Genomic DNA, 14,913 nt, shown 5'->3' on the forward strand with positions numbered 1-14,913 from the left:
GACTGCTTACATTTGACATAAAAATCATATCAATGCACAAAGAAGAAATTAACCAACTAAAAACCAATTAATGTTCTGAGACAATTCTCAGCATCAGTCTAGTGGTGCAGGCTCTGCAAGGAATACCTTTATAACACTGTCAGACCAACTGAAGAAATGGCAGTATGGGAAGAGGGCTCAGATAGATCCACTATCTTTAAGGAACTTAGACACAAAAGATAAGAGAGAAAAAACACAATAGAGTGTGATTTAACAGCAAAAACCCATTTTGTATTTTTAAACCATTTATTATATGATGTCAGGCTATGTGACTGAATATATTATGGACTACAGTGAAGTTAAAAATCTGCAAAAGCTTTATGTACTGCTAACACTGCATTGTTTTAAAAGGGGGGTGGCAACAAGCAGTTAATATATAGTTAATTACAAAAAAAGTAGATGCGTCTGGCATTGTCATCTGCTGTAGTTAAACAAATGGCTTATAGCTCAATCCACCTAAAGGCGGCAACTTTTGTAACGTTCACATTTGCTTTCTTCCACTCAGGTTTCTAAGACAACTTGCTGATGGCCTATTTGAATGCAAAATTATTGCAAAAGGTAACGTTATGATGTCTTCTGACATTTACTTTTATTTATGTAAAATAGAAAAGAGATCCATTTAATCCAACAGTCCCAGTTCAATGACTATCAACAGAGGCCTGGGCAAAGTCTTCAAAAAGGGTTCCTAGAGGATAATCATTGTTCCACAGGTTAAAAGACAACGTATAGAAGAACTTCATGTAAAACAGTTCCCTCATATATATATTTAAAACATTAAAGATAGTGCAAATTCAACACACTTGTATCACAACACAAATTAACTCCTTGTATTCATCTAGTGTTCTTTTTTTTAAAAAAACACCTTTATATCTTGGCACACAACAGAAATGCTGAGTTAGATAGAATGAAATTCCAACACTCTGGGAGGGGAAGGGAAGCAAACTGGCCAATTTTGCCCCCACTGACTTAGTAACCCTTTCTTGTCCTCTTTTTTAAGTCATTCACTCATTATAAAACAGGCTGATCAAGATATATTTCTGTGCTAAGTTACCTCTTAGAATTAAATAATTCAAATAGATTATTGAAAAATAATAACATAATCCCCCCAAAAGAAAACACTGCTCGTGGCCAAACTGAATGGAAGGTTGTAATTATTTCAAACCACTTTTCATGCAATTCCCCTGAAAGGAATCAGAAACAAAGAACAGCTTTGCACGTTTGGTTTTACTAAAACTGCATCATATGAAATTTAACAATATTGTGCACAGGGGCATAAAAACTTTCATTATGCTCCTGTTTGATTCTCCTGTCTCTCTCCAAGTGCACATGGCAAGGAAACCTAGACTAGGTTTCCTGGTTTCCTGTCTTTGCCTTTAGTAGGAACTATTGTGCTCTCTGGATTGTTCTGCTGAAACTGTAGTCTGCTCCCCCTCTGTGATGAAGGAGGTGCGTTGCTTTGCTGGTGATGGAAAAAAGAGGAACCTGGGTAATGCCCCATGACCTCACTGTAAGTTGGGGGTGGTCCTTCCATCCTTCCATTACTGCTATAATTGGTTGCACTTATGCCCGAATTGCTGCTTGGTGGGCAAGGGCCCCCACTGTACATTGTAATGTCTATCAAGTCGCTGTCAAATATAGTCCTGTTCGGTGGTGCCCTCACAGATTCCCTGTTGAGTTCCATCTGTTGCTCTGGGTCCCGAAGCTGCAGTGTGCATGGCCCTTGGTATGGTGGTGGCTCTTCACCATCAGAGAGAGAGATAGTAGGAGGAAGGTCAATCTCATGCTGCATGTATGGATAGGTTGGCTGGAAGCGACTGAAATGTTCCCTCTGCATAAAGGATGGAGCTGTAAACCTGTCCCTGGACCGTGGGGCATACATAATCTGCAATGTGAAGAAAGTACTCATCAATGAAGTCAACAAATCTAAATCTAGTTCACATATAAAAAAGACTCTGTACACAGAAACATGGAACATAAACCATCATGGCAGCTGATAAGCTTAAGTAACTCATTTGCAAACAGCTTCAGGGAAGGACAATAACCTCCCAATATGACCATCTAAACATTTGCACCAAGGGGAGAGGCAGGGAAGAATTTTGATTATATTCACTGGGGTTTGGTTCTAGACCCCTCTATAGATACCCAAATTTGTAGATGTTCAGGTCCTATTGTATATCATGGTGTAGTAAAATGGAGTCCCTTGTATTAAAAATGGCAAAATCAAGGTTTGTTTTTGGATTTTAAAAAAATATTTTCAAGCTGCCAGTGGCTGAATTTATGGTTGCAGAATCTGTGGATATGGAGTGTCAACTGTACTAGGTCATTGGCAAACAAATTTAGCACAGATATAGAGGAAGTAGATTTAAGTTTATGAAAGCTCATGCTGCCAACTTCTTTCTTTCAGACAGTCTCAAAAGTGCTACAAGATCTCTCTACATGCTGATTCTGCAGACTAACATGGCTATATCTTTAAATTACCATACTACTTCAGAAAAAACTCTATACACAAGAATCAGATAAATTCTCAAAATATAGAAATGTCTGATTCTAAAAGTTTCTATGAGTTCTTTTATCTGTTTTTTTTAGCACCTAGCCAATGGTAAAATTAAGAAAATATCAAAGTCCAATCCAGCAGGGAGTTCTGATGCAGTAAAACATACCTCCCCTCTCAAAGATTCCACAATTTTTTCCTGAAGCTAAGCTGAAAATAGTAGAACTATTGTGGACTGCCAAACAATAGTCATAATATAAGATGTACATCTGCATGGGAATAACCTAAATTTCATATACTCTGAGCCACATAACAGAACCTTCAAAAATCTGAGAGCTACAGATGCAAACAAATTTTTATGTAGACATTTTAAAAATAGGAATAAAAATAACTTTTATATCATCATAACTATTTAGAAGTACAAGCTAGTTATACATCTTTTAAAGCTCTTTGGTAAGAGAAAAGGTCTTGGATTAATCCCATCTTTTCTCAGGCAAAACCTGCGGACAGTCAGTGCAAAAAAAGAGCTAGAAAAAGGTGCAAATGGATTGCCCTTCTGTCCCCTAAAAGCCAGGACAAGGAGGGAAAGGAGCTTAAGGCCTGCAGAGCACAGAGAGAAAAGAAATTAAATAGAAAAAAACCTCATACCCTGGGTCTAACTTTTGTACACTGACCATGAGAACCGAAGGTGCCAATACTGTCAGATATATTAGCAGATTCCCCCCTTTGCTCTGAGCCCAGGATTGCACTTCTTCCTTTTTTTGGTTTCAGCCATGATGTCTGCACCCTTGAACTGAGTAGCAGACTCTCTCCTCCTTTGCAGGTTTCCTATATCTTCCTGGCAACTGCTTCTGCCTCCTTCACTTCCATGCTTCCTCAGCAGCCTCTCTCTTGCAGCTTATGCCGATTTAATAATTTTTTTCTCCTGCAACCAAATATTTCTGTTTTGCCCTCAAAGGTATCTGCAGTCCAAGTGATTACAGGGGCAGGGATTCCCTGTCCACTGGCATTTATTAGAAGCTGCTAACAGTGGTAGAATGAGTATCTTGCTGGCCAAAAATCCACAAGTGTGTAGTTGAACAGTTATATGCAGCTCTTGAACCATAGTTGAGCTGCCCCTGTTCTAGTAACGAAAAATACAGGTTGCTGAAAACTCAGTCAGAAGGAAAACTTACCTCTGAAGCTCCCTGACGTGACGATGAGCTATCAGAAGGCCACAAACACCCCTCCTAGGACAGAGAATAAAAGAATACAATTAACTTCAACATATTATGAGAGGCTGACTGTCTCTGAAGTAATTCTTACACAAAGACTAAATTCGTGTTTGTTTATTTATTTATTTCATTTTATGCCGCTTTTCTATCAGAAAGGGACCCAAAGCAGTTCATAAATAGAAACACTTTAAAAACACATTACAATTAAAACATCAAATAAAAAAAATATATAAAATTACATACTTTAAAAACTACAGCACCAACTCCATGTAACAAATGTTCACCATTCCAGTACTCAAGGAAATAAAATGTATTTTATATTTTTAAATTTTCTTTAGTGTTGCTTTGAGACTGGCCTACTAGTAAACATAAGACAAAAAGCCCAAGTCTAATTGCCTTTTCTTTGAAGCAAGCTCGTGGAATTTACTTTAAAAAATCCGTAACATTTCAGCATATGCCAGGTTCATAGCTCTGTACCTCTGTACCCCTCCCTCACCAGTTCTGTTTGTGTCTCAATGTATTATTGGTGGCACAGTGGTTAAATTCTAGTACTGCAGCCAAAATGTTGTGATCCTGCAGGGCTCCAGGTTGATTCAGCCTGCCATCCTTTCTTAGGTTGGTAAAATGAGTACCCAGCTTGTTGGAGCAATTGGCTAACACACTGCAAACCACTTAGAGAGTGCTTAGTTCACTATGAAGCAGTATGGAAATGTAAAATGCTATTGCTATTTATGTGGAACTTTTTTGTTCTTATCAATTTGTCACCTCTTAAATCCCACTAGAGATCCTGGGGTAATGTATAACAAATAAAATCAGATAAAGACATCCATTTAAAACGGATTCTTTAAAAAGAAAAACCAGTTAAAATAGTCCTAAAAGCCACCATAAAAAACAAGGCAGTCTGCTGGACACTTTGTAGGGGTAACACCAGCTTGACTTTCCTAGAGATTCCTACAACCAAGGCACCACCATAGAAAAAGCTCTGTCTGCGTCATGCCTCTTGAGAAGTGAGATTCTCCATTAATAACCTCAAACTCCAGGCAGGCTCATACAGAAGGAGAAGATTTGCAGATATCATGGCCTCATGAGTTTTAGTGCTTTAAAGGTCAAAGCCATGAAATTTATCCATCTCAGAAGCTAAATAGGGTCAACCCAATGAATACCAGGTGCTGTAGGCTATATTTCAGAAGCAAATGGCAAAACCACCTCTGAGTATTCCTTGCCTAAGAAAGCCTTATGAAATTCATGGGGTCACCACAAGTTGACAGGTGACTAGAAGGCGTACACACACACACACACACACACACACACAGAGGACAAAACCAGAAGCAAGTAGGAAGACAGTTCAGAACTGGTGACACTTGATCCATCATCACTTTGGTTCTGTTTTTAACCTCCCATCACTCACTTGTAAAAATATTAAATATTAAAAAAATAAATCTCAGTAATTTATATCATAAAGATAATTGTTGTCCATATTACAGTTTTTTCAAAAGAAAAAGGGAAAGGAGGCAAGAAGAACAATATAGAAAAAAGCATAGTGATGCAATATAATAAAAGCATTATTATATTGTAATGGATAAACTGTAATCACTGGTCTTTCCATCCTAGTCATTTTAAAAATGTTGCCCAACATTCTATAAATCTGTTCTCCAACTACAGTTATTCTTTTCTTCTCTTAGATGTTGACATTACCTGCTTGAGCACATGTCTTACATTCTTCAACCATCTTTGAGCAAAAATGTTTCTTTCCTTTTCAGCAATACAAATTTTGCCGTAGTGAGAAAACTTGCAATTGTTTCTAAATCTGTTACTTGCACTACAAATTTAGAGAATTTTTAGAGTTTCTTCTTGAAATATACTCATCACTTCTATATGTATGTGTGTGTGTGTGTGTGTGTGTGTGTGTGTATATATATATATATATAGAGAGAGAGAGAGAGAGAATAAAACCACACACACATCAATCCGCTCTTAAACAATTGTATCTCCAATAGGGAATGTTTTCCTTACAGGTATTTGTACCTGTAGTTGATAAATTCCACTAATTTATCATTTAAAGAAATTTTAAAAAAAACTTTATTTCTGTCTTCTCACATATGCACACGAATGGCAGGATAGAGGCTCAGAAGCCTTTTAAATGGCACATCTGAATTCAGGATATAAGGCTCTTACATCTCAAGAATAGGCCATTTACATAGATACACAATTTAATCAACTCACACTGCTGGGGTCAATAAGAAGTAGTTATGTAAATAAGATTTAAGTGAATGTTCATCCTTATCCATGCTGAAGTCCAGGGAAAACATAAGCACACATAAAGCCAAGATTAGGAAGTGGTTCCTCTTGTCAAAGTGTTGTTCAACAATGGTGGTTTGTTTTGATTACATTACAAAACACAATAAGCCAAAAAGCACTTTATTTACTTAAAATAAAATAATTCTTTGTATCTGTAACCACAAAATAACCACATAGCAAGATATTTTGAAGAGCAACAATTCCATTTAACTGTTTTGGATTTTCAACACTTGACAAGCCTAATACAAAAATCTACCTATCCGCACCGTAAGGATCTCATTAACTTTCCTCCTTCAGATTCAATCTCTTCCAGGCAAGTTTATACCAGTCTGTATGTATGGATTCTATATTACAAAGTTTGCATAAAGGCACAATCCAGTTATCTATTAAATTGAACACTTGAATATTTCTTATGCCATTAAATCAAAAAAGTACTTATGAGTAATGTTCTCTTTCTCAGCTTATTCTGCACTGTGGGGAAATATTTTCTGTTGTTAACTGCCATCAAGTCAATCTCGACCAATGGTCACCCTATGGATGAGACATCTCCAAGACCTCTGTCCTCCACTGCTTTGCTTAATTTCTGCAAACTAATACCTGTGACCTACCTAACAGAGACCATCCATCTGGCATGAGTCCTTCCTCTCTTTCTACTTCCCTCCACCTTTCTTAGCATTGTTTTTTCCAATGAGTCCTCTCTTTTCATGATGTTTCCAAAGTACAATAGCCTCAATTTTGTCATCTTGGCTTCCAGAGAGATTTCCTGTTTGATCTGCTCTAGGACCCATTTGTTTGTCCTTTTGGCTATCCACGGGATCCTCACCACTCTTCTCCAGCACCACATCTCAAATTAATTGATTTTCTTCCTATCTTCTTTCTTAACTATCCAGCTCTCACATCCATACATGGTAATAGGGAATACGATGGCTAGTATGATTCTAACTTTTGTGCTCAGTTCCATATTTTTGCAATTTAGGATCTTTTCTATTTCTTTCATATCTGCTCTTCCCATTTTTAACCTTCTTCTGATTTCCTGGCGGCAGTCCCCATTTCTATCAATGTTTGATCCTAGGTATGAGAATTCTTTTACTATTTCTATTTTGGGTACATTCTCCGTGGTCATTGTTTTTGTTTTCTTTATGTTCAACAGTAGGCCCGCCTTTGCACTTTCTTCATTGATCTTCCTTAGTAGGTGTTCCAGGTCTGTGAGGTTTTCTGCTAGTACTATGGTGTCATCTGCGTATCTTAGATTGTTGATATTCCTTCCTCCTATTTTCACTTCACCTTCTTCTGTGTACAGGCCTGCTTTACTTACAATATGTTCTGCATATAAGTTGAACAGGTAGAGTGATAAAGTGCAACCTTGTCTGACCCCTTTGCCAATTGGGAACCATTCTGTTTCTCCATGTTCTGTTCTGACAGTAGCCTCTTGTCCAGAGTACAGATTCCTTATCAGGACTATCAGATTTGTTGGCACTCCCATGTCTTTAAGGGTGTTCCACAGCCTTTCATGATCTATGCAATCGGAGCCTTTGCTACAGTCTATAAAGCACATGCTGATTTTCTTTTGAAATTCCCTAGTGCACTCCATTGTAAGTTTGCAATGTGTCTCTTCCTTTCCCAAACCCTGTTTGAACCTCTGGGATTTCTCTCTCCATGTATGGTTGAAGTCTATGTTGCAGAATTTTGAGCATAATTTTGCTTGCGTGGGAGATCAAGTATCCTATAGTTCCTGCAGTCTTTTGTATCTTCTTTTTTTGTGGCTGGGGATGTATATTGACTGCTTCCAATCAGTTGGCCATCGTTTTATTTTCCATATCCGTTGACATATGTTGGTTAGCACTACAGTTGACTCTGTAAATGTGGATTGCAGCAGTTTGATTGTAATATCATCCAATCCTGGACACTTGTTTTTTACCATTTCTCTTATTGCAGCTTCCACTTCGCTTTTTACAATTTAGGATTCATCTTCATATGATTCTGTGTTCCATGTGTCCTTCATTTTCTCATCTCTTTTATATAACTCTTCTGTGTATTGCATTCAATGTCTTTTTATTTCTTCCTGGTCTTGAATTACAGTGCGCCCACATTATATGAGGGAACAACTTATGCGGCTTTCAGTATACACTGAAAGCCATGCCGGAAGAAGGCTCGGCATGCCCCAGAAGGCATAATGGTAATAGGGGTAATTTCCCCTATTGTGTCCTCTGCTCCATTTTCCTCAGGTTGGGCACCCTTTTCCATTTATGAGAACACTGAGGCAAAGAAGGTGTTGAGTAGTTCTGCCTTTTCTCTGTCCCCTGTTAGAATTTCTGTGTCTTCTCCACGCAGTGGCTCTACCATTTCCTCCTTCTTCCTTTTGCTATGGACATACCCCCAAAAGACCTTTTTATTGTTCTTAACCTCTCTAGAAAGCCTGACCTCATTCTGCGCTTTAGCTTTTTTGACTTTACCCCGACATGTACTAGCTATTAGTTTAAATTCCTCTTTAGTGATTTCCCCTTTTTCCATTTGTCATACACCTCCCGTTTAAAACATTGTTCAGTTGAAGGTTCTTTAGTTATCCAACCCGATCTTGAGACACTTCCCGTTTTTCCTCCTTGTTGGAACAGTTTGAAAGTGTGCCTTTAGTTTCTCCCTTTTGAGAAACTCCCATCCATCCTGAACTCCCTTCTCTTTTAGTATTCCTGACCATGGGATCACCCCCAGTATTTCCCTTAGTTTATTGAAGTCAGCTCTCCTAAAGTCTAGAATGCGTGTCTGACTATGAAGATTTTTATATTGTTCTTTATCGTCCCAAAGTGTAGTGGAATCATCTTAACAGACGACGATTCCAAAGATTTTCACATGAGGCTGTTAGTGTTCTTAAAACGTTGTATATCAGAATTCAGCAATTCAAATCATTTATTGCTGAATTCTGATATATCAACATTTTAAGAACACCAACAGCCTCATGTGAAAATCTTTTGGAATCGTCTATCTGTTAAGACGATTCCACTACACTTTGGGATGATAAAGGAACGATATAACAATGAGGTGTGAAAATCTTCTATGTCTGGCTTCTCCTTTTCACTGTATAACAAACTCCAGGAGAACATGATCACTCCCACCTAAGGATCCCACCATTTGCACCCCATTAACCAGGTCATCACTGTTGGTTAGGATCAGATCTAAAATAGCTGATCCCCTTGTTGCTTCTTCCACCTTTTGGACAAGGAAATTGTCTTCTAGGCAAGTGAAAATTTGTTAGACCTTGAGGTTTTGGCAGAGTTTGACTTCCAGCAAATATCAGAGTAGTTGAAGTCACCCATCACTACTACATCTCTCCTTTCCAAATGTGTGGTCATCTGTTTGAAAAATTATTTTAATAGAGTAAAAATAGGTTTAAAAACTAAAAAGTTTAAACTGTTTGAAACTTTTAAAAAAACATACTTTGAGGATCAGTGTAAAACCATTTAGGTCTCACTTAAGTCTTTTTGGTGAACCATGTTTTCACATGGTGCCTGAACAACAGTAAATATAGCCATCAAGGTATATAGCATGGAACTGGGTTCCTACAACAGAGAAGGGCCTCTCCTACACACACCCAGCATGTTGTTCTGACAGATGGGACACAGAGAATAGACTGTTACTCTTGTTACACAGAAATATGTACCAATGCAAATAAGGTTTGGATAAAGCAAAGTAACATTTGCGTTGGATTATGTTACTTTGCTTTATCCAAACCTTATATGCTACAAATCTGTTATGAAAGCATGACGGCAAAATTCTTGCAAACATGTGAACATGCTTAGATAGATAAACTATGCTAATACATTTCACTCCATTGACAATTAAAGGGGTTTGAGTGTTGTTTTTTAAGGTTGCCTCTAGATGGCAGCAAGATGTTGAATACACTGAATAGAGGTCCTGTGGGTTACAGAAGTAGAGAGGCCTACTGCATTTGTTAACATCATACATTTTTTTCCTCTTCAGAGCATAAAATATGAATAAATGCATATTGCACAGAAGAAGCAGGCTGTTCTAAAAGTGCAAGGAAGTAATACTTGACCAACCATAACAAAACAGCACAGTTTTGTTCACAAAAAAGCAATGCATTTCTTTAAAAGACACAGGATGGGTGGAATCAGCATGTGAAGAGAACAAAATCATTTCCCTAACACTCTAACACAGTGGTCCCCAAACAGTGCCCTTTAAGACATTTAGACTTCAGCTCCCAGATGCCTCAGCCACGTTGGCCAATAATCTGGGATTCGGGGAGCTGAAGTACAAAATCTCTTAGACAGCACAGTTTGGGTACCATTGCCAAACAGTTAAAAACACTCTGTTATTAGTTTTTTCATATTTAATATTCTTTCACTTCAATTTTCTGAGCAAAACACAAATAATGATAATTTCCTGTAAAAGGTATTTTACAAAGATGTATTACCCAAAACAGAATTCCCCAAATGCATAGAGTGACAAGCATCTTTGAAATGGTATGCATCTGAAATTTTATTTTGATATAGTCTACTGGCTTAATTAACATTTTTTAAGTATAACAAGACAAGCTCATTAAAAAAATACTACTCCACATGATTTTTAACAATCTGCCAGACATTACATGCATACCCCAAAGCCTGAATGGAAAAGCAGAACCAAGCCTCTTGCAATTTAAAAATGATTCCTTGCCTGGGGAGATTATGGTGCCATCCAGACAGATTTCGCATTATTCTCTAGGTTTGTCTTTGCTCATTTCTCTACTGAGGGGGGGGGGGTGTTTCAGTATCCAAATGATATATCATTAGCCCAGTTAATGTTTTTCCTTTAACTACCATCATTTTTCAAATTAAAAAAAAAGTTTGTGATAGGAGGAAGAGATTTTTTTAAACCTATCTGGATTCTGAAAGCATTGTGTTTTGCTCTACTTGGACATAATCAGCAATGATGTGTCTGCTTCTTCTGCTCCGCACCTCTTCTTGTTCTTCTGGGTTGACAGTTATTGCTCCTTCTGATCTCCATTTTATTTGGATTTCTGTCATCAGCAGAATGGCAGAGAGGTGCTTATAAAAAGGCTTGTCAGCTCATCCTTCCAGCTAAGCAGGAAATTCAAGATAGAATTCATACCGGAGTAGAACAGCGGTTCTCAACGCCTGGTCCTCCAGAAATTCTGGACTTCAATTACCAGACACCCCAGCTAGCCTTGCCAATGGTCAAGAATTCTGGGGGTTGAAGTCCCACAGATTTAGAAGACCACTGAAGTAGATGTTCAGCCCTAGAATGGAATTGGCTTTCAGTATCATGGGCTTCTTTACAAGCATGGCTGGAATAACAACTGTATAAAGGGCAGAAAATCAGTAGCAGTTCCCTGCCACATCCTCAGACATGTTACTTTGTATGCATGCATGCATGCATGCATGCACACACACTCCTCCCCATCTTTTGCTGAGCCTTAACTGCCTGCTTTTGTTAGAAGCTGCAGCTGATGGTCTGCCAGCTCCATGTAAGGATGAAGTACTGGTAGTTCCTTATATGAGAGAATGAAAGAGATGGAGGTACTGGTTCCATGAAGAATCAACAAAGAAGAGGGAGACAGAGGGACAGCCATGCTGGCAAGCAATGTGGGCAGCTGGGAAAAGGATGGCGTAGAGGCCCCTCACTACTGCTGCCATGTGAAAAAGACAATGAAGAAGAGAGACATCAAGGTGGTTCAGGCCACTGGGAAGGAGGACACAGCAGCAACAGTGCATGGAACAACCTTGCAACTTGCTGTCCCACTCTTCAGAATGATAGCTCTAGCCCTGATGGAAATCACATTATGACAAATTTGTGCAATGATTGTAATGCTTTTAAAAAATAATTAATAAGCTAATGATTTTGTAGTCACATTTACATTATCCCATTCTGCCCAACAGGAAATGAAGAGGACCTGGGTGGGAGCAGAGACCGCATGGGAGTGTTGTGGAAAACATATCTAGCCATCTACTTGTGGATGGGGATGATGTGATATTCCAGGAAGAATAGCAAATGGATCAACTGGAAGTATGAGTTGGTATAGATCATTTCAGAGAGCTGTGGAAAGCTGTGCTAAAAAAAAAAACCTTTGAAAGCATGCTGGATCTCAACACAAGCACCTAGGCTTGTGGCAATTCATAAGCTTCAAACAACAATTTTCCATACTCTTTTTTTTTTTAAAGGCCTGCCTGTCGCAAAAAAATTCTGAGCCTTCCCTCCTCCATTTTCAGTTTTAGAGAAGCCATCCAAACCACAGAAAACAGAAATGCTGTCAGGTTGAAAATTGGGAGGTCCTTGCATATAAATAAAACCATGTATATTCTCGTCATCTTGTTTTAAAATATTCATCAACAAGTTTTTGAAAAATGTTTTAAAGTTTCAGTTACAAGCTATGGTTTGCTTGTCAGAAGATGAAAAGACCAATTGAAACTCTTTTTTAAAAAAGCATGTTGGAAAAATATTATGGAAAATATGCATTGTGACAAGGCAGTAACTTTTAAAAGTTGGCAGTTCTCTTAAATCACACCATATACATTACTATATAGAGCTTTAAAGCAATCAAGTACAGAAGAGAGCACACACAACTTGCTACTTTGAGCTTGCCAAGCAATTTTATTATTTATCATAACAGTAAAAAATACCAATAGGCAACAGAAACAGAGCAGTCACAGATGTTTTACTCAAACTTAAAACATGACATCATCAAACCAAATTCTAGAAGGTGCTTCTCAACTTTCTATTTTCCTGTTATTCTTACAGGTGATGTCTATGAAAGAATATGATATTTTACCTCTCCTTCCCACTTCAGAATTTCTCAGAAAGCTAGTAATACTAAAAAGATAATTTAGTGACAATTAGGCATATATAATCTGGATTTTACTCTTCTCTAATTCTTTAGATACAGTAAACTACTTATTCTATGTTAGCTAGCTATCAGGATAAGACAACCCACTGTGTTAAGTATATTTTAGATATCTGTTAGTGATGTTGAAAAGTTTAAGTATGGTATGTTAGAAAAATGGTGTTCTACTTGTTAAATCAAAGGTAATACAGAACTGTTCAGACAGTGTAGCTACCCCTACCCTTAACAATTTCAGCCCACTCCTGTTGCTCCAAGCCTCACGTTAACTATATACCTAAGGACATGGCTAAGCACTGTCTGAAGGGAAAACAAAACAGTGATACAGCTACTTCAGAATTGACTACAACAGGTAAAGAATGAAAGCAGGATCATAAAGGTACAGCTAACCATTAAAAAAACAGACCTAAAAGAGAGCCCCCCCAAAAAAAAAACTTTCAAAAGAGGTACATTGCTATATTCAAAGATATAACCAGATACCTGTAGCAGCTTTGAGATTAACTGAGAGAATGAAATTTCCAGCACAAGCTTTTATGTACTCCTTCTGGATCTGTGGAAGTTGACTGAAGTCCACAAAAGCTTAGTCATTTCTCACAAAGTCTCAAAGGGGCTGCAGGCTTTCTTTCTATGTTTTTAACAACAGTTACAGTCTTATTTGAGGACACAGTTAGGAGGGCCTGGCAAGTCAAACGATCATTTATATTTCCAGTACCTGCAACAGAACTAAGAAAAGTAGTCTGAAAGATATTTTCAGGAGCCACATGAAAACCAAGGTAACTTCCCACCATACTGTTCAATTTGAAATGTAGGGAAACAGTATTTAATATATTTTCCTGGTCTATATTGTTACAGACCACTGCTGGTAGAAGACCACAAGACTTAATACTTACTGACGAAACCAGTGAACAATGATAAAACCTGTGTCCCTGAGAGCCTAGTTTTCCCTATGCGTAACATGGGAATATCTGGATTCTATAGCGGTAGTATGAATTGACACACACCAAGAAAAAAAAGCATAAATACTACTTTTGCATACAGTATATGAACACATGCACTACTTCCTCATATACATTCAAGAAAAGCAAAAACTGGGAAGCATCTAATGAAATTTGCAGGAGAAAAACAAAAATATGGTCTTTTATTTGCTAAAAAGCCTTCTCCCAGTAAATGGTTTTGAAATTACTGAGAAATGTTTGTAGCTTTAATTTGAAGTGACCCCCAGAAGGCAGCTTTAAAAGCATCTACAGGCTTTTTAGCAATAAAAGTCCATCTTTCTAGCATGCTATATCTCTTTTTTTTTCTTCCTTTCTCCTCTATTAAAGGTAGTAAAACACATTACATTATTTAAAAAAATAGAATTAAGCCCTAGCAAATTAACACAAAGGGGTGAAACAGGCTGCCTGTTTGTGTTGCCTTCTGGGTGGTGTGTGAGCATGTTGTTTACATACCGCACGCTCCTAAGCCGCCCAGAAGCCACCCGGCCGTTTATACAGGGGCCAGCTTCCAGGTGCTCCAGCGGTACAACGCTTATATGCTGCACAATGCGAGAGTACCTTAAAGTTGGCTTCCGGCCACACTGGGCCAGAAAAGCCGGCTTTTTGTTGCTCCAAAAAGGAGCGGCTTCTTGACATTCCTTTTTCAGCCAGCAAAAAAGCAGATTGGGGCTGCGGTGTGTGGTTGCTGCAGCCCTAATCCAGTTTTGGAAGAGGTGGCTTGAAGGTGCCCCTTTGCGGCAGTCTGTTTCACCCCAAAATCAGTTTTGTAAAGAAAAATGCCATTCCAAGCAATTTCATATTCTTCAGTGTGAAAAAATGCAGATAGATGCTGGCTTTTTGTCTGATGCTTGTGAGGTTCAACATACAGTTTTAGAATACCTCAGGCTCACTCACGTCAGGGAATGGTGTTGTGCTTAGAACCAAACCAACAGAAACAATAGCCTCTTCAGATTACATGTTGATACATAAATTGCATCAATCTCATTGTTGCCTATTCCAGTTTGCCCCACTCTCAAGACATCT

The 14,913-nt window shown here is 38.2% G+C and overlaps 1 protein-coding gene across 6 annotated transcripts in view; it reads right to left on the reverse strand.

Annotated features, from left to right (window-relative positions):
• Positions 1-271: 271 nt before the first annotated feature.
• LDLRAD4 (low density lipoprotein receptor class A domain containing 4) overlaps positions 272-14,913 on the reverse strand; it is a 331,135-nt gene continuing 316,493 nt past the window's right edge. For all 6 annotated transcript variants that reach the window (XM_042463141.1, XM_042463140.1, XM_042463142.1 and 3 more), the window contains 2 exons: positions 3,706-3,759; positions 272-1,921 (listed from right to left, as the gene is read on the reverse strand). In XM_042463141.1, the coding sequence (XP_042319075.1) occupies positions 1,379-1,921; positions 3,706-3,759 (597 nt within the window). In that variant the 3' untranslated portion in view covers positions 272-1,378. The remainder of the gene's footprint in view (positions 1,922-3,705; positions 3,760-14,913) is intronic.

Source organism: Sceloporus undulatus, chromosome 4 (genome assembly GCF_019175285.1).
Source record: "Sceloporus undulatus isolate JIND9_A2432 ecotype Alabama chromosome 4, SceUnd_v1.1, whole genome shotgun sequence".
Lineage (NCBI taxonomy): Eukaryota > Metazoa > Chordata > Lepidosauria > Squamata > Phrynosomatidae > Sceloporus > Sceloporus undulatus.